The following is a 26,656-nucleotide window of genomic DNA, read 5'->3' as shown; positions in this document are numbered from 1 at the left end:
ATAAAGAGGCATAAAGACTTTCACCCTTCAAGTCAGAAGATGAAAACCAGGCAAATTTTCAGTTTTAGGTGGTATGCACTCGCCACCAGTAGTTTGGATGGAAATACTTGAATCTTGCTGCCATGTCCAAAGCATCAAAGTTATGTGGAAAAAAAGGAATGACCCTCTCAAAGGCTTTAACTTACTCTGCTGCCAAACTCTTTCAGCATTTCTTATCAGCAATGAAATAATGTTTTGTCAATATTTTATGATGACTGGAAGTTCCAAAATGGTAAAATAATAATTCTTGCAGTAAACTATTACAGGAATCTTAGGGTTGTCATCATCTCATGATACAGACTTTGGTAGTTCCTGATCAGTCCTTTCATAGGCTAACCTCTGCATCGAAAAACATACAGAATATATACAGAAACCTTGTCAAGGGGAACGAACACTGACCAGTTGACTCCGGATGCTGGGAAAAAAACAAGAGCCTTTGAAGTAGTGGATACAGACATTACTAACACTGCAAGATTTGGGACCAAAGGACTGGGATCAACGATAGTCACACGAATAAAGCAGAATGCTGATGGGTGCTTTAGTGATGCTAGCTGTATTAAGCAGACAGGACAAAAGAACGTCTGTCTTTTCAAGGACCTATTGACTACAACTGATATCCACACAGTCCAGCAGAGTAATGCTCCCGCTTCCCACGCTGTAGGTACTTCGCCTATTTATGGACGACAGTTTACCCTTAACTACAGGACCCATAGCTGGAATTATTCCCAAAATAAAAGACGATGTTCTCTAAAGACACTCACTGAAATTTTACTAGCAAGAGACTGACTACACCCTACAGGCTGAAAGCAGAATAGGGGAAGCCTTACCAGAAATTTGCACTCTACTCTTGTTGGGAGGGTTGTTTCTAAAGTATTAGGAACAAGTTTCTAGAAACTTTCTTCTAATTTTTAGACTATTTACTCAATACCTGCTTTTCTTGCATCGGAAATATTTATTTGCTTAAACAGATCTTCCGCCTCCATGGTTTTATCTTCAAACCCTGGGAACAGTTACATTAATCCCCATCTGCCTTTGGTGTATGGGACAAAACATACTCAGCTGTTCTAGCCTGCTTCTCCATGTCCTCAATCATAATTCTTAATCCTTTTCTGCAACGGCATGGGTGGTTTTTTTAAAACACATTTGATCACAACAGTTTATTCTCAGACCAAGATTACATTTTAAATAGTTGTCTTCCAACAATTACAGGTTGGAGAAGTTTAAAAGACAAGTCCTTTAAAAGAAGCGTGAAATGCACTTCCCATACAGAAAGCCAGAGCTACACATATAACCAAAACCAGGCCTACTAGTCCAAAAAAATTGATACTGAATGAGTAATTCCTGAAAAAAACAAAAAGTTGCCTGCCTCAAGGAAAAAGCTGGACTAGCAAATGACATCAACAGGAAGCAAGCAACATTATCTCTTCCTATCACTCCACTTGTGTTCTCAGTTCATTGTTTTGATAAGCGCTCTGATCAAATACTAACACGCTGTCCCTCAGAAATAACATACTTCCACGTTTGCATTCAGCCTGTTACGCTTTAATAGAAAAATAAAGGGAATATGGCATTTTCAAATCCTTAAATCATTTTATTTTCAACAATTAAATGGAAAAAAAAACCCCAAAAAACAAACAAACAAAAAAACCAAAAACTAGGATCCAGTAGAAAAATACAGCAGGAGGTAAAAATGTTATTGCTGACCAAAAGCCATTTTTACCTATGCCACTTCTAGGACTCCCTATGGCCAACAGACTTGCACGTGACAGTAAGCTCATCATGCACAGTGAGAAGACAGGAATCACCATCACAAGCTGCAGAAAGGGAAAATTTCAGCTGGAGATTAGGAAAAAATTCTTCAATGGAAGTGATAAAGCACTGCAACAGGTTACCCAGTGAGATTACAGAAACCCCATCCTTGAAGGTTTTCAACACCTGACAAAGTTCTGGAGCAACATGATCTAACTGACGTTAGATCCTGCTTTGAGCTGGAGGTTGGACTAGGGGATCTCCAGAGGTCCCTTCCAAGCTCTACAATGTTATGGTTTCATTCTCAGGTTGCTTATAGTCACTAGAATCTCCTGCACTTCATACAAATGGGTTATGATGACTGCACCCAGCTAAGTAAAACTGACCTAATTTAAGAAAAGATACAGTATGAAGATAAATTCCCAATTTACAGTGTGCACAAGAATTTTGTACTAACAACATACGAATACTTCAAATTCTGTATACCAGCTGTTTGGCAACTCAAGCGAAAGGCCTGCTTAACAATAGCACTTAGCTATTAAAGAACCTTCAAAAGAAAATAACAGGTATTTGTTGACTGTATTATCAAAACAATTATTTCAAATTTTCAGAATATTTCAGAAAAAACAAGAATCAAATTCAAGCAATTTCACTGAAAAATCATGAAGCCAAACAGATTAACAGAAGTGCAAATAGAAGTCAGACCGTATTCCAAGTCTGACCAAATAACAACGAAATTAATGTACACTGATCTCTAACAGGAGAAGCACTACCAACTGCCTGTAATTTACAAAATAACAGTGATACTTAACTGGAGAAGATCCACTGTAACTGATCAGATAAAGGGGTCAGAGGAAATCTGGAAAGAAGATAAGCAGAAGACAGCTTTTGCCTTCTGCAAACATAACTGGTATCATGAAAGTATGAGGACGACACTACAGAAGGCACCAGCTATGTGCCAGCTAGGTCAAAATCAGAGCAGAGCAGCAGGTAAAACGGGAAGCGTTACCTTACAACAGATACGCTCCCCCCGCCGCCATGCCCGCTGCATAAATGGAATACATGAAAGTATGGCTGACTGGAACATTTTTGAGGGTAGAAAAGTCTTCTAGAGTTCTTTCCTTTTCCCCTTGTCCTTTCTTCAACCCTGTTTCCTCATCAGCCTTAGTGCCAAGGTGTCCAAGTGTTTATTACTCTCCCAACATGTAAAAGGGCCCGTTGTTGTGGTTTAACCCCAGCCAGCAACTAAGCAGCACGCAGCTGCTCACTCGCTCCCCCCCACCCAGTGGGATGGGGGAGAAAATAGGGAAAAGAAGTAGAACTCATGGGTTCAGATAAGAACGGTTTAATAGAATATAAAAAGAAGAAACTAATAATGATAATGATAACACTAATAAAATGACAACAGCAATAATAAAAGGATTGGAATGTACAAATGATGCGCAGTGCAATTGCTCACCACCTGCCGATCGACACCCAGCTAGTCCCCAGCGGCGATTCCCCACCCCCACTCCCCAGTTCCTATACTAGATGTGACGTCCCATGGTATGGAATACCCCTTTGGCCAGTTTGGGTCAGGTGCCCTGGCTGTGTCCTGTGCCAACTTCTTGTGCCCCTCCAGCTTTCTCACTGGCTGGGCATGAGAAGCTGAAAAATCCTTGACTTAGGACTAAACACTACTGAGCAACAACTGAAAACATCAGTGTGTTATCAACATTCTTCTCCTACTGAGCTCAAAACATAGCACCGTACCAGCTACTAGGAAGACAATTAACTCTACCCCAGCTGAAACCAGGACACCCGTCTTTTCCTTTTTAAAAATCTGCACAGTCCAGTTAACTCTTAAGAGCCTTACTCTAGGTCACGCATCCATGTCAGCTTCATTACCTAAATCAAGTTCTGTTTTAACTACTTAAACTCATGAAAAAAACAAACAAACAAAAAACCCAACAAACTTGCCACCACCACTCTTCTGCCAGCCTAAACTCTATTGTAGGGCTTTACTTAGTTAAACTGCAGCTTCAGCTATAACCATTACGTAAGGCCTGCTACTCACAGAAGAAACGCATGTGCATTTTCAGAAGTAACCAAACTACGTGCAGAGCTGTGCCACTCATAAGTCTTGCAAAAACTTTTAAATGCTAAGGGTTCAAGTGATATCAAAAGTCTGCATAAAGCAGGATTAGACACCAATAAAATTAACTTCTACTTGCATGTAAACCAAAAGCCAACAGGGCATTTCTATTTTGCACACAATATTCTCTACAAGGAGCCAATGGTAAATCAAAACCCACACTTGATTCAAAGTAGGTATTTTAATAATTTAGACTGCAACAAAACTATTCAACATATCAGGACATAAATTCCTGAAAGAAAATGGGGCTGTGCATGACCCATCCTTTAAAAGCACATCATTACACACACTGCTTATTCATGCATTTTCTAGACTGGACAAAAACTATAGAACAGACAAGATACTAGCATGATTAAAAAAAAAAAAAAAATTAAGCTTTAGTTAGATTTCTACCTGATTTAAAGCCTCTGGCCATCCCTGCAACTAATATAGGCATTTGTGACAAATTCCTCAAAAAGACTCTGCACTGAAGATAAATTATTAGGTGTACTTAGTCATCCCAATAAGAACTCCGTTGAAAAGTATATTCTTCTTTCACTGGAGTAACTGTTTCTGAACTCCCACCAGAAAACTACAGAAATATTTAAACAAAATTAAAAAAATAAAATAGTAAAAGCCTACAAACAATGTTTAGGATACTAAACCACTATATATAATTATGAAGCTCATAATTAACTACTTTGCTCACAGCTAACTACTGTGCATCAATGACATGTACGTATCAAGACCTAGAGAAAGACAAACAATGAAAAAACAATACACCCTATCCCCCCTCCCGCCCACCCTCTCCGACTCCATTGCCTTTTTATTCATCTACCCACCCACTGGTCTTTTGACACAAATGCACAATGAAAACCTAAATATAAGAGCCAGAGTAATTCTACAATAAATCACCTGTGGTTCTCCCTTTGTATCTACTACTCTTCTACCTTTGCTCATCTTTATGACTTTTAGAGAATAAACTCTTTTGGTATGTGATATTTTATGTACAATGAACATACAGCTCATTTTAAAAACATAGTTTAAGTAACTGCAGTTTATAAACCAATCTACAGAAAAGCTGAGTTAATAATTATGGCCACCCTCAGTATAGGCATATGTCTCGTGACAAAATCTTACCTCGGAATCATCACATTACAAATACCTCTACTATTTAGTATCTCAAATAAATATTCACGGAAAAAAAAAGTAAGCCTGTGACAAAGGGCAAGTACTTTGCCAGGAACCCAGATTCAACTAACCATTATTCAGACCCCACTGTTGCTACTACACGGATGTGGTTTTTGGACCACCTTCCTTGCTATATGTGATTTATTACAAGCTGTATTTTTCACTTCATAATGCTCAGGATGAACAGTTACTAACCTGGCACTGGTACCATTAACCACATATTTTCCAAGTGACTGAATTAGTATCTTCAAAACCACACAAATACACAGTGACGTTAACATCCTACTGCACCATGACATTTTTATTAGAAAAGTCACGGTGAGAAAGTTTTGCTACTTTGATTTTTGCTTTCAACTTTCTAAGATAACAGTTCAAAGAGAAAAATAATTACATTATTGTACAAAATGTTTAAGAAATCTTAGGAAGGTTTTCAATGACTGGTTTAACTAAATCTGCTTATTCCACCTACTTTTCTAGAACTTTATCTTTTTTAGAATGGAGTGCTCACTATCTCACTTCAGTCTCAAAAATGTGTTTGAACAAACCTGTTCTCCATTGAGAGAAAAAAATACAATAAAAATCAGCTTAAAATAAATTTATTAAACAATACAAAAATAAGCATGCTGGAAATCAAGATACATAAATAACATACAATGCAAATGAAAAATGGAAAACGAGACAGGTAACTTAACAACTGAGCCAAAAGGTACAACACAGATGCTAAAATAAAATTTTAAAAAGCATTTACATTTCTAATGAAATGTTAATGATGCTGACAAAGAAAAACAAACAAACAGCTAAAATGCTTGAATATCAAGAATTGCTCTTACTGTAGCACAGGTGAACACTAAAACCGTTGCAGACTTCAAACACTCAATGACTAGCCTCTATCACCACATTCTTTCAGACCCGCTCACCAAACATAATGCAGGAATGGGTAAGTCATCATGGCAGACCTGACTGTGGTCCCAGCTATCTGCGTACCCTGCCATGAAGAAGAGCCATCTGCACAAATGGCAGGCCAGAACAAGAAACTGTGAGTGTTGGCAAGTTACAAACTAATTGGTCCAAAGGATTCTCCTCCTGACCCCTCCTAACTAGAGGCTGGCTTAAATTCTGAGACAGGCTTCAAAAGCATATATTACAGAACTGTAATATATATATCTAAAGTAAAGATTGTGTAAGCTGTACCCTAAATATTCTTATTATGCATATGAAAGATCTAGTAGTTTCCTTAATTTTATATTTCCCATGCAGGACTTGCCTCTACCACAAGTTTGGTATGTAACTGACAAACATAAATACGGTAAAGATTTTTATTTTCAAGTTGAAACCCAGAAGGAACAATTTTCCATCTGCAACCACGTTTTTAGAATGAGCTTCAAATAGTACTAAAAATCAGAAAATAACGTGTGCAGAATTAGATCAAGCAAACCCTCCATCATACATTTTCCTTTTTTAATTAAACTAGTAATTTAACCAGCAACGTCATCACTGTAAATACTTGCAGTAGCAGCACAGACACAATTATGTTCCCTCTTGCAATTGAGGGTATTTCAGGTAAAGACATGTAGTTTTGCAGGATCTGAACACTTGTTACGTCTCTGTAACTACTAGTTTACTGTAAAATCCTCAAACAGGTGAAACATTTTTATAATTCAAGACTCTGCCTTTACTTATTTTACTATATTTTCAAGATAAGCACTGACAAACCTAACCTTATCATCAGTGATAAGATTATAAAACAGCTATTATTCAGCAATTTATGACTCACATTTATTACTGACATCTGCACCACAGATTTACCTCTTCATCCCAGTAGGACTTCGAATTCACTGAAAATTGACGTTCCGTATTGTTTTGCTTAAACATTTTAATCTGCCTGTAGGCTTCAAAGACAGGAAGCCCATCCTTTTACAATAGACTGCTAGATGAAGATTATTGAGGGTTTAGTCAGAGCTTATTTCAAATGTTTATGCAAAACTAACAATACCTAAACAGAGTAATTAAGAACAGCTTGCTTTCTCAGAGAACATCAGCTTTGCTTTATGCATCTTCCGGAATTCATAAACATCCAGATGGGTCAAGAAAGGGGCAGGAAAAACCTAACTCTCCCCTTATGTGAGTTTTGCATATGAACACACTTCGGAGTTTTAGATAAACTAAAAAGGGAGAAGGATTGGGGGAGGGGGCAGGGAGAAGGGGTGGAAGTGTTACTAAGGAATTATCTGTCATTGTCTCTTAGAATCCTCAACAAGCTAATACCATTTATCATTACTCAGACAAGTTTTCTGCAGTTTTATAAACCAGGACTCTGCATGATGTGTACTGGGCATGGGATATATCAGATTATCTGCAAACTTATAAAGGGGAAAACCTTACAGAGAAGAATTTTCTAAGATTTTTAGCATCATTAAGAATCTAATAGCTACAAGTGTCAAGAATTTAGTAAGTCTGTGCCCTCTGTTCAGCACTGCCTATTGAGCCTTTCGAAGCTTATGTACACCATGTCAAGCTACACCCTACTCAAGATACTCAAAATTATCAAATTATGCAGATGAACAGATGCAGTTGCCTGCTGAATAATGCAAATCCTGTTTCTTAGCAAGCTGACAGAGGTGCAAACTCACTATCATTTTAAAAAGTAGCAATTAGTGATAACTTTTTAAAAATTTGCTCATGTCTAAGTAAATGAAACCTCTGATCATATATATGAACATGCGCACACATTAGCGGTTGAAAAATAAGTTAATTGTAAACAGTTTCAATAATATCTACCTATCTGCTTTACTCTGAATGTATTTCCTGCTCACTACTCAGTTGGTTACCACTCTAAACCCAAGACTGCTTACATTCCTCTCTAGGGTGGAGCACAGCATTATTAGTAAGGCAGACTTCTGAGTCATAACTACCAGCTGGCAGTACAAGCAGCTAGCAAGACACTCAAAAGAGTTCGGTACAAAATCCTTCCGCTGCATTAGTTACCTTGCAAACAAGGCAGGGTTTTTTCCCCCTTCTCCCAGTCCTCCCCAGCCATTTTTGCTCTTTTTATTTAAATGTTAGCATTAATAATTATTAAAGGTCGGATTAAAAAAAAAAAAAAAAAAAAAAAAAGAAAAATCTTCACTAGCATGGCATATCCAAAGGATCCGTTTCTGTTCAAAACAATTTGAAAGCTCGTGTTAAAGTAATAACATGACTCAGAACCTATCTCCACTTAATATACAATTATTTAGAGATACATGAATTTGCTGTATTTTGCTGACACTATTTTACTTTATATTTTAATTAAAATTCTTGTATCTTTACATGCTGACCCCGATCAGAGCACACACTGTAAGTTCTTGCTTAGCTCTAAAGTTAATTTACTTAAAATTCTCAGATATAAACAAAAATAAACAGATATACACAAAACTGGTATATCTTTGAAAACATTCAGATTTACCTTTTTCTTTTTTTTAAAGTAAATGTGTTTTAAGTAACTACAAAAGTCATTTAACAGTTTTGGGTTTTGTTGTTTGCATGTGCTTTCCCCCCCCCCCACCCTTGAACTTTTGACAGTCTTTTTGGTATAGCATACAGAATTTACACAAAATGTATATATAAATGAAACACCAGGCAAACAATATTAAAATCAAAGTTAAATCTAGAGATGCTTGAGGGTTTTTAAAAAGAAGAATTTAATGAAACTAGAACCCATTCATTTAGTTTTGCTCTCCCCGACCTTCCATTCTATACACTACGGTTCTGGAGATGTCCTCGTTTGATTCAGGTGACACTTTTTTCCATACTGTTTCTTTTAAAGCAAGTTCTTGCTGGAGATTCTCATAGTCCATTGGTCCAAAGGAATGCTAGTTGTTCAAGCAACATACATTATTTATTAGTGTATTTGAAGGAAAAAAATCCATACTTGCAGTCAATGCTAACAGACTCAAGTTTTTCACCTCTTCACATAAACTGTTATTTTCTCGTTTCCCGTTATAAAAAAATTCAAATTCCAAACTGGGTATTTTTTAGACGTATACATGCAAATAGAAGCACTTTAAAAATCCTTCTACTGTATCTTCTCCTATTGAAATCTTCATGCCTTAGTTAAAACATTAATGGTAATAAAAGCAAAGAAGTTTTCCTTATCTCAGGCACCCTCACACTTTTATCTTTTCTACATGTAGCTGCAGTGGATTCAGTTCATTCCCAGAGACTGCTTATACTGCTTCCTTAGGAACTGGCACTTGTCTACAGCACTGCAAACACCTGAATTCACTGCCTCTGCAACTCTCAGCAAGTCATGTGGTCTCAGAGATATCACTGTCAAAAAACGCTAAACATACATCTCATGCATTGCAGCACAGAACAAAAAGGCTAAGCCCACCAGCTGGTCAAATCTTTATTAAAGGCAACCAGTACAGTAAAACTCTTTGCAACTTTTATCAGACACCATATACTTAGTCTAGCAAGGGAGATGAACTGTATGAAATGGAGTTACAAATCTAATATGAAATTCTACTATACTAAACCCTGTGATAGCGTGGTCCACCCAGGTAAGTGTCCACTAATAATGTAAACTAACTAGTTTATCTGAAAACTTTGATGCAATACATGTCATTGAGCAGTTTTGCATTTAGACAAAACTTTCCGTATTTCTTGATGTCTACATGCAATACTCACTAAACACACATATTAACTTACCCGCTGATCACCACCTTCTCTGCGAGGATCAAGCTTTTTTGCAAAGTGTCTCAAATTATCGTAGTTATGGAAATTGCACAAAGAAACCAGATCCTGCAAATATTTAGAGAACATACATTATTATTTGGATATGACAATCCAATGCATGAGATTGTAGTAATGCTACCACTTATGTTTTACATCATAGCCTAGTAACTTAAACCAGTAATAAGAGAAGCTTATTTAATAAATCAATACCAATGTCTTTGAGGCCCGTTGAACATAATACAATGACATGATTAAGTTCTAATAACACCTTTAAACTCCTTTTTAAAGTACAAAAAAAGTAGCACTTTGCAAAGTATCTATTTTAGTATATTTCTACTCCAGCTGTATGAAACCCTTCAGTAACAGGAAGAAATAGTCTGGACTAGTCTAGTACATAAAATTTCAATCAAAAGGATGAAACAAGAAAATGTGAGACATAATGGATTTTAAATCAGTTTGAATTACAACATAAAAGATTATAAGTACAGGCCTTTGCTATGCTGCTGTATATTTAAACAGAAAAGTTACATTCATGTTACTTGTATGCCATGATCATCTATCAGTTTTTAGGTCCCGTTATAACACAGAATAAATGCAGCAAAACCTTCACCTACCGATTTTTCTATGATTTTACCTTTAAATTATCAAGACTATTTCATATGAAACTTTCAAGTATTTAAACTAGAATTAGTAACTTCTTAGTACTCTTAACTTGCAGCTGTACAGATGTTAGATAAATAGAAGTATGAAGTTTTAACTGCTGCTCATCCACATGAACTAAACCCTTGCATACTGTAAATCCCATGCTGTTGTCAATAAGCTAAGTGAACACTAGTCATACAAGTAAGTGTTCATGCTAGGAACTGAAGTCCATCCAAACTAGTATCACTGCAGCTTAACTGTCATCACTATAAAAAAAAGGGGGGGGCGGGCGGGCGAAAGAGCCTAGTTATGCCTTCAACTTCCAAACCATTACCAAAAATCTTACATTTCCTATGGGGCTCTAGATAGCCTACTATTCTCTTTTTTTGAGACTTCCCCCCCGCCCGCCATCTGTAATTACTTAATCAGTATCGCAAGGCAGTTTTAGGGAGAAAATTAAAAAGGAAGACAACATTGTTTACATCCTTCTCTCCCACAAAACATCTTTACTAATCATTACAAAGCACACTATAAAATCTCTCCTGCTTCTAATGCTGCTATCAACAGACTGTCCACAGCCCTTTCAAAAGCAAGAGACGAAGCTAGGAAGAGCTTGCCAAACAACTGGGTCTGATCTATGAAGACATGTTTTATGTCAGACTGTTTACAAAAATTGGTTTAAAAAAAATACATCAGAGCAGCATTATTTCATTAGAATCTTTCTTTTATAGTAATAAGAGTTGCATTTCCAATGTTTTGAAAATTGTTTACTTTATGACTGGAGAGGAAAAGAAGTCTATAAATAGAGCTCTAGAGCTTCTAATGCAGTCCACAAGACACCAGCTCTTTCATTACTTCATGAAGTGTTCCTTTTCAAAGCTTTTCCACAATCAATTTCTCCAGTGTTTCTGGCCTCGTATTTTCTTAATGCTCACTGAATTAAAGTGTTATTTATTACTAAAAAGCAAGTGTCTCTTCTTGGACCCTTGGATCAGATGAAACTTGCTATGTATGGAAGAGTAACAAATCACTATTTAATTCACTTAGAGCTCAGCTATACTAACTGAAGCTCAGTAAACATCAGCTGGAAAAGGAAAAAAACAAACCAAAACAAAAAACCAAAACCACTAAAGGCAATACTGCTTACATGACAAAAGTGAATTCCTTTAACACTGTTGCCCATCTTGTCCAAAGGAGGTGACCAGCACATCAAGCCCATGACATTAGGAACGACCAGAAGAATCCCACCAGCAACTCCAGATTTTGCAGGGAGACCAACCTATAGAATAATTATACTGAAGATTATTATGCAGCATTTATAAAATGTAGACCTGGAAAGCACTTTAAGCTGGAAAAGTGTTATTACTTATCTCTTTTTAGATAGACAATAACCTGAAGCACAGTTCATGGCAATCCGAGGTACACGATCATAAAGTTTTTTGCTCTCAGTAACACAGAGATTCAGTAATACAGTGGAAAAGATAATTTAGATCTATTATAAAAACGCAACTATGACTAAGCAGTACTACACAAGTGTATCTGTCATGAACAGTTTGCGACAAGGTAGTAGTAGAAAGGTATACACGTAAAAAAAAATCTTGACTGGAAAAGGTAAAAAACAAAAATCCAGGAAAACAGAAGAGTCTGTCCATGAAATCATACAATAACCTACCTATTTACAATCTGGTTAAAAGTATTGCTTTTTTCCAATAGGAACTAACATGTCACATATCCTCACAGCTCTGTAAGCAATAACTTAGGTCATGCAAAGTGTCATAATCAATTTTATGTGAATGCAATAAGGAAAAACTAAAACCACTCAAAATGCTGAAAACACAAATAACATGCAGTACATCTTTAAATACTTACATGTAAGAAACATACTGCTGGAAAATAGAAGCATGGTACATATACTGTGTATGACAGCCACTTTTACAACACGAGGACAATTCATGAGCCTGAGTTAGTGAAGAAAAAGCAACTGTCTGCAAACGCTTTCTGCTACCCTTTACTCCCATATAGCAGGATTTCTTCAGTTACACTGTTTCCAGTTACATCTGCATCATGACCTGTTTCTGTCATGAACAGCCTTTCTTAAGGGACAGTATTTGTGTTTTGACATGAAAAGGATTCCCAAATGCGAAGTGGCAGAGAATAGTAAGTGCTATAAGGTGTGTTGTACTAATAGTGCCATGAATCCTAGGTGAGATTTTCCCATATGGTGTGTTCAATTTCTAAATAATTCATTTAACGCTCTCCCCTCTCCCCCAGAAGCAAGCAAGCAAGCCCTGGAACATGGAAAACAAGAGCACAGATTAATCTTCCTGGTCAGCTATAACTAATATATGAAAACTACTTACATGGAAGGCAAACTGCCCTGAAAAGTCATACATGCCACAGGAATGCATTAAACTCAAGGTATTCCGGACTGCTTCAGGACTCAGTACTCTTTCACCAGTGATTGGGCAAAAGCCACCATTAGCCAGAGTTGCTGCCATCACACTTGCTGATTCACATGTTACTTCTATTGAGCAGAGCTTATGAAAAAGAAATAGAGATTATAAGAACCAATACTTCTAGCACAGCAAGGACAACTACAGCAGGATCAGCAATATGTCTCTAGAGAAATAGTAATATCTCATACAATAACCTGTAGCATAACATTCGTTACAGATGACGCTAGTAGCATCAATTAATATGGTCTGAATCTTCCTACTATAAAGATCCCAGCGACAGTGTTTGTAAGCCCTCTTAATAGTTTGGGACAGTATTTTTCATGGGTTAGTGTCTCTGCTTGATTCCTCCCCCCACCCCCCTTATGTTCCTTTGAGAGGAAGAGGTCTGGAAAACAATCTCAGTATTTTTCATCTGCTTAAATGGCAAAGCCACAGAATGACTGGGTTTTTTTCAATTTGAGTTTGTTTTGTGTGGGTTTTTTTTTTTTAAGCCTTAGAAGACCCCACACATTATTAAAAGTACATTTTAAAGCTGCAGACTCTAGCACATGCAAGTCTTAATGCCAGCACTTCCTGCTGATGCAGCCTTATTTCACCTTTCTCTCATATATAGTTTATGATATATTAATGATACGACCACACAATAGTTTCTCCCAGGATCCCTGCTTCAGTACAGACTATACATACTTTGGTGACACATCAGGAAATGTGATATGATGCCATCACCTGATGCTGCCTCATTTCTGCAGAAACCAAAAGATAAGCTGGTTTCAACCTGAAACTGAAATGCTACTCTGAAAAGTAAACAAACTAGTGCTTGTATTCTTGCTTTTGCCAAACAGTCATTACATGATACTTCAGGAAGTTACCTAAGCCACGTTTGCATGAGTAGTTACTACCTGGAATTCTTATTTTCCGGGTGCCAAACTCAATACATCCTAGTCCAACCAACTGGAGTTGCAAATCAAGAGATTGTCAGAGACGCATCTAAAATGGCAACTGTGTTTTAAACATATGAAGTATTACATAATATCACCTACTTTGAAAAAAAGTGTTCCTAAGTTCGCAGTTTAAGCACCTGCATTTTGTACCTCGGTTCTCTAAAATGAGAATAATCCATCCTCACTTTTACAGAGATAATAGGAAAGTAAGTTTATTCCTGTTCAGAAAGTTTCCAATTACACTGGAGCATTACAGAAGACCCAAAGAAAAGAAGTAACTAGCCTTTTAAGTAGAATCTGAGTAGAGTGTTGGAAAGTAAGCGTCGTACAGTGAGAAGAAAAGAAAACAGAATTACCGCTCGTGTATGAGCTGCCCTTTTTCTGAGTATGGAGTGAGAAGGGGATTTTGCAAGGGAAAAAAAAGAATGACACGCAGTTGTGAAATTAGAGATCATAATGTATGAAAATGACGCCAAAGTAAAATACATCAGAAAAGTTAGTTTTGGCATTTCTTAACTTATGAATAGCTTTGCACTCAGAAGCGTATCAGGACTTGAGGCAGTGGGATAGGAAGCATTTAAAAAGCATGTTTAAACAGTAAATAAATTATTAGTTTTGTCCTGTAATAACAGACGTTCAGAGTAGACTCTTAGCTTGTACCTGGTTTCCAACTGAACAAGAGGTCAACTAAGGCTAATCACATACACCTTACTTCATAAACAGTCATTCGATCCAAAGATTAAAGCAGGTGCATCCCAACAGAAAAAAAACTCAGATTAAATTTGCATTTTAAGATATATTGTTTATAATTTGCATAAGTGAAAGCAAGTCTGACAAATCAAAACCAGATTCATTTTGAGAACTAAACTCTGGATTTTTTTTTTCTTTAAACTATCTCAGATGGACTGAGTCAGTAACACAACTTGAACTGCCTCTTGAGAACTACATGCAGCAGAGGTAACAGAGTTGTGAATGTTTTAACATTAGGAAACCCTTACTGAGGAAATACCTCACACTTGCCAAGTTCTCATTTTGTGACAGTTGCAAATAACTTGCTGAAAGTGAAAAAGAAAAAAAAATGGGGGAGGGGAGAATATATGTGACTAGATTCTTTGTTTTACTCATAAGCATTGAATTAAACAAAAAGGAGATATTAATATTATTTCATTTATAACACTATCCCTGAGCTTAGAATAGAGCATGCATATACTATTTATTTACACATGGAGTTTAAAGTACTTCACAGTACAATAAAGAGCAGCAACCCAAAGAAGCAAAAGTATTTTGTCAAACTCATTGAAGTAATACAAGACATTTTAAGCTTCTAACTACTAGTGTTTTAAAGACTATTGCTAGTTTGCATTAGCAATAAAGACACCTAAGTACATCACCTAAAAAAAACCAAATCTGGATACATCAAATGTACATCATTCATTTCCAGAGTTTAACAGAAGCTGACAAGTTTAACTATAAGCCATTAAAGCTTTCATATCTATGAACGAATCAGCTTCTAGTGCTTATAATACTAATTCTAAGTCTATAAAGAGTCTCAATTTTGAAGTCACTTACCTGAAAATAGAAGTCTAGTATAGCAACCATATCCGTGCCTTCAGGAAAGCACTGAGGAAGAAAAATAAAGAGAGTCTTTAAAGTAAAATTATGGTTTGGTTAGGTTTTTTTTTTAAATATCTCTTTTAGAGAGACATATATTAAGCTATATTCTTGTCAGCACATTAAGCATCAGGCAGATTTTAAATTAAATGTTTAATTAAATGTAACAAGTAGAGATATTAAATCACATCAGATTTAAAAATAACACGGTGCAGTGAGGTCAATAAGCTAGGTATTAAAATATTTTTTAGTACAGCTTTCAATATCTTTAAATCAGCAAACTGCAAAATGCATCTATTCTAGAGTCATCTGAACAGCACAGATTATGCATTTTACAACAAATAAAACAAATTATCATGGCTATGATACAGAAAAAGAGATTACAGGTGTTCTATTAGAATTACATAAGTATCACTTTCTAAATGACAGCATTTTGAGTAACAGTATGAAAACACATACAGTATTAGAATAATTTATGCCCTACTGTACATTAAATAAATTAAAAGTCTTCATAGACTATGAAAAAACCCCACCATGCAGTCCTCAAAATACAATAAACAAAAGAGATCAACCTTTTTTTCTTTCAAGTAATAGCCGATTGCAAAGTTTCTATCTCCACTCTCTCTTTCAGACTGGAACCTTAGAATAAGAAAAAAAAAAAAAAAAAAAAAAGACAAGACAACACGTCAAACTTTAAACACACCACTAAACTTCAGAGACGCATAATGTAATTCAGTAAAACTGCGTGTAAAGGATACGTTACTTCTGAACACAAACATTCTACTAAGAGGACAGAAGTTGCCATAGAAGCTCATCCCAGTACACCCAGTTGGAGTGAATTAGCTTTGACATCCAAATATACACAGTACTGGTTACCTACACATACATAAGCCGACTTGGAGATAAGGCAAAGTGTAAGATCCTACTCTTGGAAGCGTTTCTAAAAAGGCCATAGTGGAATGAAACATCCCACAACAAGCTGTAGTGAAAGGGTCATTCACTGACAACCCTGACCAAACTAGAGAGGAATCTGAGGATCAAGTTGCAGGTCAGGTAACAGCCAGACTGGTGGCTGCACTGTTTATCGTGATGATTAAGTTAAGGATGAAACCTAAAGGAGGAATCTGTATGATACAAGGGTAGGTAATTCTCTCCTGTCTGGTTCCTTCTGTAGTAGACACTTTGACATGAACAAAGCTCAGGAAAAGCACTAGTTATCTCATTCCGCTTCTCTGCACGTGCCTGCCAACTAGCAACCTGGAAGCAACTCTGCTGTACGGAATCTTTATGATTTTCCCTATGCTGCCTCAAAAAGCTCTCAAGAGTTTTGGAACGCTGTACATTGAGTTAATGAGGGGAACTGTTTTAGAAAAGAATTTAAATATGCAAAGTAAAAAAGCATGAAGAGTCCCAATTGTATAAAGTACGCTTTCTAAACATTTGATACGCAGCCATCAACATGCAGAGTTTAATTTTTAATATGAATGCCAGGAAAATAGGAGTTGCACTTACAGCTCTCACTGCCATAGCATCAACAGAGCACTAAGACAGAATAATGAAATTTCAAAGAGGTAACCAACACTTCTGTGTGAGATTTAGCCACACTGATGTCAGAGACATGCACAACTTTAGTTCTTGCAAATTTTAAGCCAAAGACACTCTCTAATATTAGGGAGAAAATGATGGTTTCAATGTAAATAACTAAACTTTGCCATAAGCTCAATATGCCAACTATCAGTTGAGGCATTTTCCACCTGACTTCATTAAGTAAATAAAAAATACTTACGTAGCATTACTGAATCCAACATACTCATTACCAGCCATTTTATTCATGAATTGCATCACCTGTTAGAGACAGAAAGGAGGGGGGGGGGGAAAGCATACTAACATTTTCAGACATGAAAGTTATAACTGATGAACTTTCAATCCAGCCTTACCCTGAATCTTGTAACACAATTTTACAAATGCAATCCAAATCACTAAATGTTTAAACAACCAAGTACAGATAAAAACCAAAACATTTGAAATTACTAAAATTTCACTTGCAATTCCCTTGCCATCTTGAGACTTTTACCACTGAATTTAGTTTAAAAAGGAATGTTATAACATTAACTTACGTAGTCAAATTTTTCTGCATTATTTGCTCCTTGCTGCAAGAAAAGAAAAAATAATTTACAAAAATTGTTAACATAAGAAAGAAGTTAGTTCACTTAACAGTATTAGGATTTTTAATGCATATAACTAAGGTATGCGGCTAATTAAGAATAAGGTACTACAATCATTTCATATATTAATGAAAAAATTAAAGTGTTAGATAAGTAAATCTTTAATTATCATTTACATTAAATAATCCTATAAGAGTCTTATCAAACACCTGTACATTGGAAATGAGTTTAAACTGAAAAAGGTATGCTTTATTTTAAGTGCTCTCTATTCAACTTCACGCGTTTAGCATAAGTAAATGTAGTAGTTAAAGCAAAAAATACAAAAGTAACTACAATCAGGATAATTATAACAAAACCACTAACTTTTTATAGATTAGTAACCCAAAGGTATTCTTATATTACCAACAGAGCTGAGCATAGGAAGGTTCAGGCTACTGAAGTTAAAGTATTTCCATGGCTAGCGCCCATATAAGAATTTAGATTGAAGACTTAAAATAAAGTGTTACCCCTTACTATGAAAATAATTGCATTTAATAAAAAATATCTGATTAGATTAATATCTGATTAATGTCCTACCTATTAAAAATGAAACAGAAAAATAGAATTTCACATCATAGAGTACATCATTGTGCTAACAATGTAATGAAAAATCTAAATCCAACCTAATAAGGATGCTAGTGAAACTTAATTCTTAGGGTTGGTTGGTTTGTTTTTTTAAGCAGGACAAGGGATGTTATTTTGGGGCTTTCCCTCCGCCCCAGTTTAAGAACATTCTCAAATTTAGTAGTTGCCAGTTAAAGATTTATTAATTCTTTACAGGTCTCTGACAGGCGACCTTTCACAAATTCCTACAGCAAGACATTGAAAGAGGGGTGGGAGGTAAAAAAATAGCACATGGTCTACTGGGGGCGTTTTTAATTTTTTGAAGAAGCCAAGTAGAACTTTTTGAGGAAGTTTTTTAAACAGTGGCATCACATACGCAAGTGGAAACAATGTATTTGGAGATGTTTTTATAAATAATTTTAGTATTAAAGATACTCTATTTAGGTAACAAAACTCTGTTTAACATCTCAAACAATTCAACACTACTTGCACTGTGTTTAGTATGGGAATGGGGAAGAAAGTGGAAAAAACTGAAGCTTTATATCAACCAGTATTTTACTTAATGAAATGTGTAAAGCCAGTCTCATTTCCCACTCTGTATGTGGATTAGGGTGTTGCAGATAATCTTTGAAGCCCATGCATCAGCTCATCTACAAGAGGATGTGCAGTCATTCACGTACGATCACTAGCTGAAAGGAACACCACACTATTTTGTCAAAATTATGCGCCAGTGGTTACCTTATGCTTAAAGGCTAATAATCTCTAGCTAATTTGCAATAAGATAAAAAAATTCATGATACATTTCATCAAAATGTTCCTGTATAATATACCAGAACACAAGTCTTAAAAATTTAACTCCAAATCTGTTCAATGAAAAATAATTAAAAGAAGAAATTACCAACTTCATTGAACTGTTGCAGTTGTCAAAATATTCCATAGATCCTAATGCTGTAAAATATGTAACAACATTTAAACCACAAAAACCTTTTCAACCTTTCAAATGCACAATGAACATCTTTTTCTGGGAAAGTGGGTCAGCATTAGTTATGGGATGCTGCATTGATAATTGTATGGTTAGACATGTATAATAAATTGAAACAAGTTCTTTTGTTAAAAAAAGAAAGAGGGAGAAAGGGATCATGCTTTCTGCAAAAATATAAATACATAATACTTCACTTTTTTTTTTTTTTTGGTCCAGTTGAAAAAAAAATTCCTAGCTCTTCAACAAAAACCTGGCTTTACTAGCAGCACATAAAATCGGTGGGCATAAGATTCAATGCAAACTTTTCCACATCAACTTGTTATAAAAAAGGTTTCTTTTTAAAATTTACATCTAATCTTGTATTTTGGGAAGAAAATCTTCTGTATACTAACTCAGATGACGCGGTTTTAGTCCTTGATGTTCTACACACTTGTATAGGTACTTTATATCAAACCGAAAAGCATTGTTACTGAAATCAGACTGCTCGTATACCTAAAATATTTGCTTAAGTAATCACATGACCAAGACCTCAGTAGGGATTTAACATAACACGTAACTAAAACGGAGAACTTTGCTTCCATACATGATGACTAAAAAACCCAACATATTAGTTTCCCTCTTTCAGCAGCTGACAGAGGTATGCTGCTCCTCCTAAAAAGCTGAAGAGACACAGAGGCAACACACATTCTATGATTAAAATTCAATTGCAAATATAAAATCCTAACATTCAGAATACTCAACAACTTTTCAATAATAATTTAAACAAATACAGGAGACAAGAAAAATTCTGTTCTTGCACAAGTACTTCTTATTTTGATTGTATAAGCCTATAAGGTTGGAGGCACTGCGACAATACTTCTTGAAAAGCGTTTTTATTTAAGTTCAGATGCAATTCATCTGTCTAGAACATCAAAGGAAACATTCCATGCACTAACTCCACAAACACTTAGTACATTTACTGGAACATATGTTCATATACACACTTACTGTATACATGCTTGTGTGTATATACATATGAAAAAACACTTCTAAATGAATACAAAATGAAACTGAATATGTTAAGATTGAAGCAGTTTGATAGGCAGAAAATTCAAATTTGCAGAAGACAGCTCAATACAATTTTGTAAACACTTAAAACCACAATGGACACTATGGCTGTCAATCAAATTTGAATTTTTTGACTGTGTCAGGTTTTAGTGATCTTCCCCTTTTTTTTTTTTTTTTAAATTAAACAAGGTACTTTTATTATTTGTATTTCTACTAGAAAAATATAAGCAGTTGCATAGGTTGCATGCCTACACGTACATAGGAAAGAAGAGACCCATGGGTACTTACCAGAGCTTGCAACAACAAAATCAGGCAATATTTATTAGAAAAGTAGTTAATATCAGCCACTTTTCACTGATCGACATTCAGTGTTTATACTATTAGACCACATAAGCTCTTACCATGTGTCTCTTGTTAAAATAATTTTTAAATTTTGACTCTAAGCCAAGCTAATAAAAACATCTGGATCATGATGTTTATAATCTTCTAATAATAGAAGATTATTCAAAAATTAATTTCTGGATTTTTTTAAGCCAAATTTATAACCTAACACTACACTGTGATGAAGACATGCAGAAAAAAAAAAATCATAACACTATGTCAGAGTGCAAGAAAACATTTTTTACATTTGTGCATTTTACATTAACTTAACTATTAATGTCTTTATTTTAGTTTTCTGTACTTACACACATTTTATTTTTATTTGTTAATCTGGGCCTGTTCTGTGAAAACTGGTGTCTTGACTGCTTAGCATGCCATTTTCAGCTCTGAAATACTTGAGAGCACACTGTCACAGACAGTATTCGACCCACTATGACCAGTACTATTACTATTTCAAATAAATATAAGAATTATTTTTGTGTCCTTCAGGTATTAAATACTTGCATACATGACCAGTGAATACATGTCATTTACATTATCACTACTAGATACTCTATGTCAAATAACATCCGATACACTTGACTCATCATAAAAAGCAAGTGCAGAATAATGTGAACGATCTATCCAAAATTAGTTACTACAATAAAATGAAGAACCCAGGAAGAGAGAAAACGTCACCAAAATAAAGACAAGTATCTGGCAGAGAAGATCACAACACCAACACATGTTTTAAAGTGGTATGTATGTACATTTACACATCAGTTTATAAGGAAGGATAACTGGAGTGGGTAGCATAGACCAATTAAGCTAAACCTGTACTAATTATTGCAACTATACTGTCAAATAAACCCAATAAACCATTCATTTTCCCACCCCTCAAGTATTAGACCGTAACTGTATAGGTTTCCTAATAACTGTATCCTGACAACAAACAGACCCTTGGCACATCTGGACAGGTTTTTTCCACCACTCTGCCTCATTTATTTTATGATATACCAGCATATTTAGAAAGCTCTTAAGTATATCAGATATACCTCTTTATGTTTTATACAAAGAAGAAAAGCTTTCATTGAATTAAGTTTTTTCAGGGTTGGCAAGATCAACATTTTCATTTTCTTGAACACCAAATTTTTTGCAAGGACTATGAATATTGTTATGCCCCCCCAACATGTCTAAAGGCTTCCCATGTTAATTGATCACCATAGAATACCTCCCTTCGCCGAGCATTCAAGTCTACTGTCACTGTGTGTAATATTCTGCACGTCGTTGTCAGCACTTACGGGATTTATATAGACTGTATTTGCCCAAACCTTTGCTGTTATACTAGGAAAACTTTTATCTAGAGATGGAACCTTGAAGCTTACAATAAAAATGACTTAAGATTAATCCCTTGTCCTCTGGTGATTCCTTCCACAGCCATCTGCTGCCTTCTACATATGTCGCTCTGAACCCTTCCTCTTCATCTCATTTGCACCTCTAACAGGCTACCCTCCCCAGTTAGTAAAGATACATAAGAGCAGGCAATTGCTGACGCAACCACTGATATTCCTGGAGTTGACATGCTTTGAGAATTGAGTTTAAGGTTTAAGAAAAAAAAACAGATCAAAGCATTAAAATCTATCCATACCACAGGCAATAAAGACTTTTCCCAGTCAATGTGATGTACAGAAAGCTGTGTGGTTACAGAGCACTGAATCTGTACTAAATCTGTACAGGAGCTAAATCTTCTTCTTTCAAGCACCTGTATTTCCTTGGAGACTTGGAAGAATTTACCATTTTATCTAATATCACTTTTCCACAAACTCCTGTAATTGCCACTCCAAATTTCTTCTGATGACGTTATTTGAAAATTGTTATAACTATGTAATTTATGTAACTAGTAATAAGGGCAAATGGCTGTACAATTACAAACAAGGGAAAAGGTCCTTAGGGTTTTTCGAAAATTTTATTTCATCAAAACTGGCCCACAGGATGTCCTTTTGCTAAAGCATTTCTGCTGTAGGTACATGCTTTAAATTGCTGAAACAGTCTGAAGTGTAATGCAAGTACAGTTAGAACAGAGCTGGGAGTTAGGGCACGAAACGTAAATACATTGTAGTTCCAAGCACATGACAGTTGGAGAATCATTTAAGCTGGTAAAAGTATGACATAGTCATGCCTAAAAGTAAACCAAACAAATGTACAACTTAACATGCATATATGCTTTATTATTTATTATTATGAATAGCAAGGACTAAACATAACATTACAATTCAGGCTCTGCTCCAAGGTGTGTACACCAAATTCTTAAGGAAGTCAGAACCGGGTATGTGATGCTAAGAACCCTTTTTTCCCCTAAAATGTTAACATATTACATATTCTGACAAAAAGATTACTCCAAGCATCATCTCTTATCCACAAGTAATCGTAATTTGTGTCAGATTCTAAGGGCAGTTGTGTGCAAGATCATGCATACCAACAGCTGCTAAATTCAGTACAATGTATGTAAATTTTGAAAGACTTCTTATATCAGTTTCTCAGAAAGAGATAAAATAATGAATATCAAAGGAGGTAAAAGCACTCTTAACACTGAAACACTGCAGTAATCTCTCTACAGTTATCAACATGCTATTATTAGATAGATCTGTCATACATGGTGAATTCAGTCATGCTTAACAACCCCTTAATTTTCTTGGGACTCTAGGAGCCATATACAGTCTTCGAGATATGCAAGTAACACCTCAAATAAACAGAATGAATGCAGAGGAATTGAGGGCAAAACATGGGTTAATGAAGCCACCTTTTCCAGAAAAAAAAAGTCAGCCTCAGATTAGATTGAATATAAATGTGAATTACTTAAATCACTAAATAGTTAATAGGAATATTGTAGATTGTAAAGCAGTTATTTCACAAAAAATACAACTATTAAGTTACTTTTTACATGTGACCCTCTATGTCATTTTATTCAGAGTATGTTTAGTTTGGTTAGTTATTCAAGTGATAAATGGTATCTTAGTGGAAGCAGTACATAAAATAATCTACTTTTTAATCACACTGAAAACAAATAATGGAGTGTGATAAGTAAGATATGTGTCCATTAGACGTGCAGTTACCACATGCAAAAATGTTAGTGCAATGCAATACTCTTCATAAGAACATTACAGCAAAAAAAAAAAAAAAAATTAAAAAAAAAAACAGCAAAAACAATCCCCCAACCTTCTAACAAATATCACAATTGCATGCAGTAAACAAACCCCATGTTATCTATTCAGAAGTACACCATTTATCAAGAACTATGTGCCTTCTGCAAGAGGCACATGCTTGTGTTTTGCCTTATGACCAGTAGGGCATGTTGTAATAGGACTAACATTCTGACATTTCAGACAAATGTGTTAAGTCAGATTTTAAAATTCACTATTATCCAAGTGAATTTCAATGCTCAGTCAACCTTTAAAAAATATTAAATGTGAATAAGTTTACCTGTCATACTTAAGGCCATTTTCTTTCACCTACAGCTATTAAAGATAAATGTCTTTAAGCAGGAGTTCTTACACCTTCTTTAAATATAAAATAACAGAAAATCATGATCTAAGTAATTTTAAAATCAACAACTTGGAAATAGGAGGTAGGAAACACACTGTAGCTAAGGGACTTTGAAACATAACCAAGAAAAAGGCTGTAAACAATATTTTTAGACCTCTGAAGTTAACAGTATTAGGTTTTCTACTTCAAAACTCCAGGGGACTGACATGTTCCCCACAATCCTAAGCAGGTACCCTTAGGAAAAAAAAAAAAAAAAAAAAAATAGTTTTTTATACCAGTGGCTACCAGAAAAAGGCAGAAAATACAAGTAAGGTATCTGGCAAACATTAGCATTACATTGAATTTATGCCACTTACAACTTCAAGAGATATATTCAGCTATTCTAAGGAAAAATAAAATACAGCTTTCCAAAGTCTCAAGATCATGGACTAAAGATGTTAAGTCATTATTCAGCTGTGGTTTACTCAGCAAAATATGGGTAACTGTTTCCAAACACACTTATTTAAGAAAGCACATTTAACATCCCAACAGAAACTATGTGACATAGAAGTTAAACATAATTTAGTTGTACAGTATGTTAATAGCGGACACATTCAGTATTAAGACTGACGTGCAAATATAGCTGCATTGTTCCTGCACAAATTATAGTATCTTCCATTTCTTCTGCACAGCAAGAAATACTCTTGCCACTTTATGCTATATAAGAGCATTAGACATTCAGAAACATATTTCTGAGTGCTATAAAGTATATTCCTGAGGACATACTGTTAGCATTTAACAAGTATGAGGCAATTCTCTCAAGAGAATATCAAGTGTTGTGCAGTTAAAGAAGGAAACAAAACTAAAAATGCTAAAGAAAGAGTCTTTCAGCTGCACTGTTACTGTTTAAAAAACGTCAGAGCTTGTCTACCTGCTAATGAGTAAACTGCCATCAGATATTGCACACATAAAATGAAAACAGTTCATAATCTGTACAAGATGCTTTTTCTACACTCTGAGAGAAACTAAAAGTGAACTTTTTACCTTGATTAAAGACGTGATCACAATTGCTCCAGCATTCACCATAGGGTTATGAGGCCTGTCTGTGAAATGAAGTTTTCAATTACAAATATATCCCAAGACGCATTTGTCAAACAAAACCAGTCAAGTGTTTAAGTGAAAAATGATAAATATTAACGTATGGCTTAAAGCTATCATTATGGAATATAATCCTAAATTAAAAATACTGTAATCCAACTTTATACACAATTTTTAAAATTCTGAGCAAAGTATTTTACAGCTTAGAACACACTCAGCCTAATGCTACTTAACAGTCCAGTAAATTAATCAGTTTGGCATTATTTCTTGTCTTGAAAATTTTGAATCCTCTCCAGCATTCCAAGATTTGATCAATGCAACATTTGCAAGTTGAACAACCCCTGAAGGACTTTCCGATTTTTCTTCCAAGTTAGCAAGTCTCACTGATTTTAGAAGTGTTCAAACAGGTCCTTTCAAAAAAAAAAAAAAAAAAACCACCCCAAAAAAAACCCCACACACACACAAAAAAAAACACCACCCAACATTTCCAGTTCTTGAATTTACTTATTGCTGTACAGGAATACAAAATCCTGATTCTTTTTAAGAATCAGAAGTTTCTATTGGCAGCTTCTGAAATAACAACTAACTCATCCTCATGAGAATTTAACTTACTTTATAATTGACTTGCATATACCTGCTACACTTGAGTTTTTCTTTTTAGCACTAATCTCCCTATTAACAGTATTTTTTTGCATTCCCAGCCATTCTTGGCTGCTCATGTGAATGAATCACCTTTTAATTTTTTCTTCTTCTTCTTTTTCCAGAAAGATTTCTGTATAAGCTGTCTTACTTTTCCCAAATACAAGTTTTCATTCATCAACATCTACCTCCTACAGTTATCTTTTTTTTTTTTTTTTTTTTTTTAAGTAACATTTTTGCTGTGCCTTTTAACTAGGATGTTGATTCTTGAGGGTTCTGGTGTCTGAAAACCTCAACCAATTCTCAATACTTTAATACTGAAACAGGATTGAATTCTTCTTTTTATTTGCTGTTACTTTATCTCCAAATCTGAAAAAAATACTCATTTAAAAAATACACAAAGTGTTCACTATTTTTATATATAATACACACACATGCACACTAAAAGGAACTCGAGATGATTGCTTTCTGGAGATTAGTCTGATATTCACAGTACATACACACACTTATTCTCCCATGAAAATTACACTAGTCATGGTCAATGGCACCTAGCCATCTATGACTATCAGATCATCTCCAAAAACTAATCATCTCAAGTTCCTTTTAGTATTTTTCAGAAAATCAATATTAAAAAGAACTTTTAAAAAGATCTATTAGCAAAAAGGTAAGACCAATACCTTCTGTCCAAAAAAGTAAAGCTCCCCTAAAACACAAACTTAATGTCTGTATACTACTTTTAAAGTTGTTAGTGCCATTCCTTATCTCTCTGAAACAGACTCATG

General features: G+C 35.2%; 1 protein-coding gene across 1 annotated transcript in view; it reads right to left on the bottom strand.

Moving 5' to 3' along the window:
• Positions 1 to 26,656, bottom strand: part of GLS (glutaminase) — a 69,232-nt gene that overhangs the window by 18,291 nt on the left and 24,285 nt on the right. The window contains 8 exon segments of the mRNA XM_030016842.2: positions 9,782 to 9,874; positions 11,598 to 11,729; positions 12,811 to 12,987; positions 15,417 to 15,467; positions 16,031 to 16,097; positions 17,245 to 17,303; positions 17,576 to 17,608; positions 25,182 to 25,240. Of these exon segments, the coding sequence (XP_029872702.2) occupies positions 9,782 to 9,874; positions 11,598 to 11,729; positions 12,811 to 12,987; positions 15,417 to 15,467; positions 16,031 to 16,097; positions 17,245 to 17,303; positions 17,576 to 17,608; positions 25,182 to 25,240 (671 nt within the window).

This window comes from Aquila chrysaetos, chromosome 6, assembly GCF_900496995.4.
Source record: "Aquila chrysaetos chrysaetos chromosome 6, bAquChr1.4, whole genome shotgun sequence".
Lineage (NCBI taxonomy): Eukaryota > Metazoa > Chordata > Aves > Accipitriformes > Accipitridae > Aquila > Aquila chrysaetos.
This window is presented reverse-complemented; position numbering and strand designations above follow the sequence as displayed.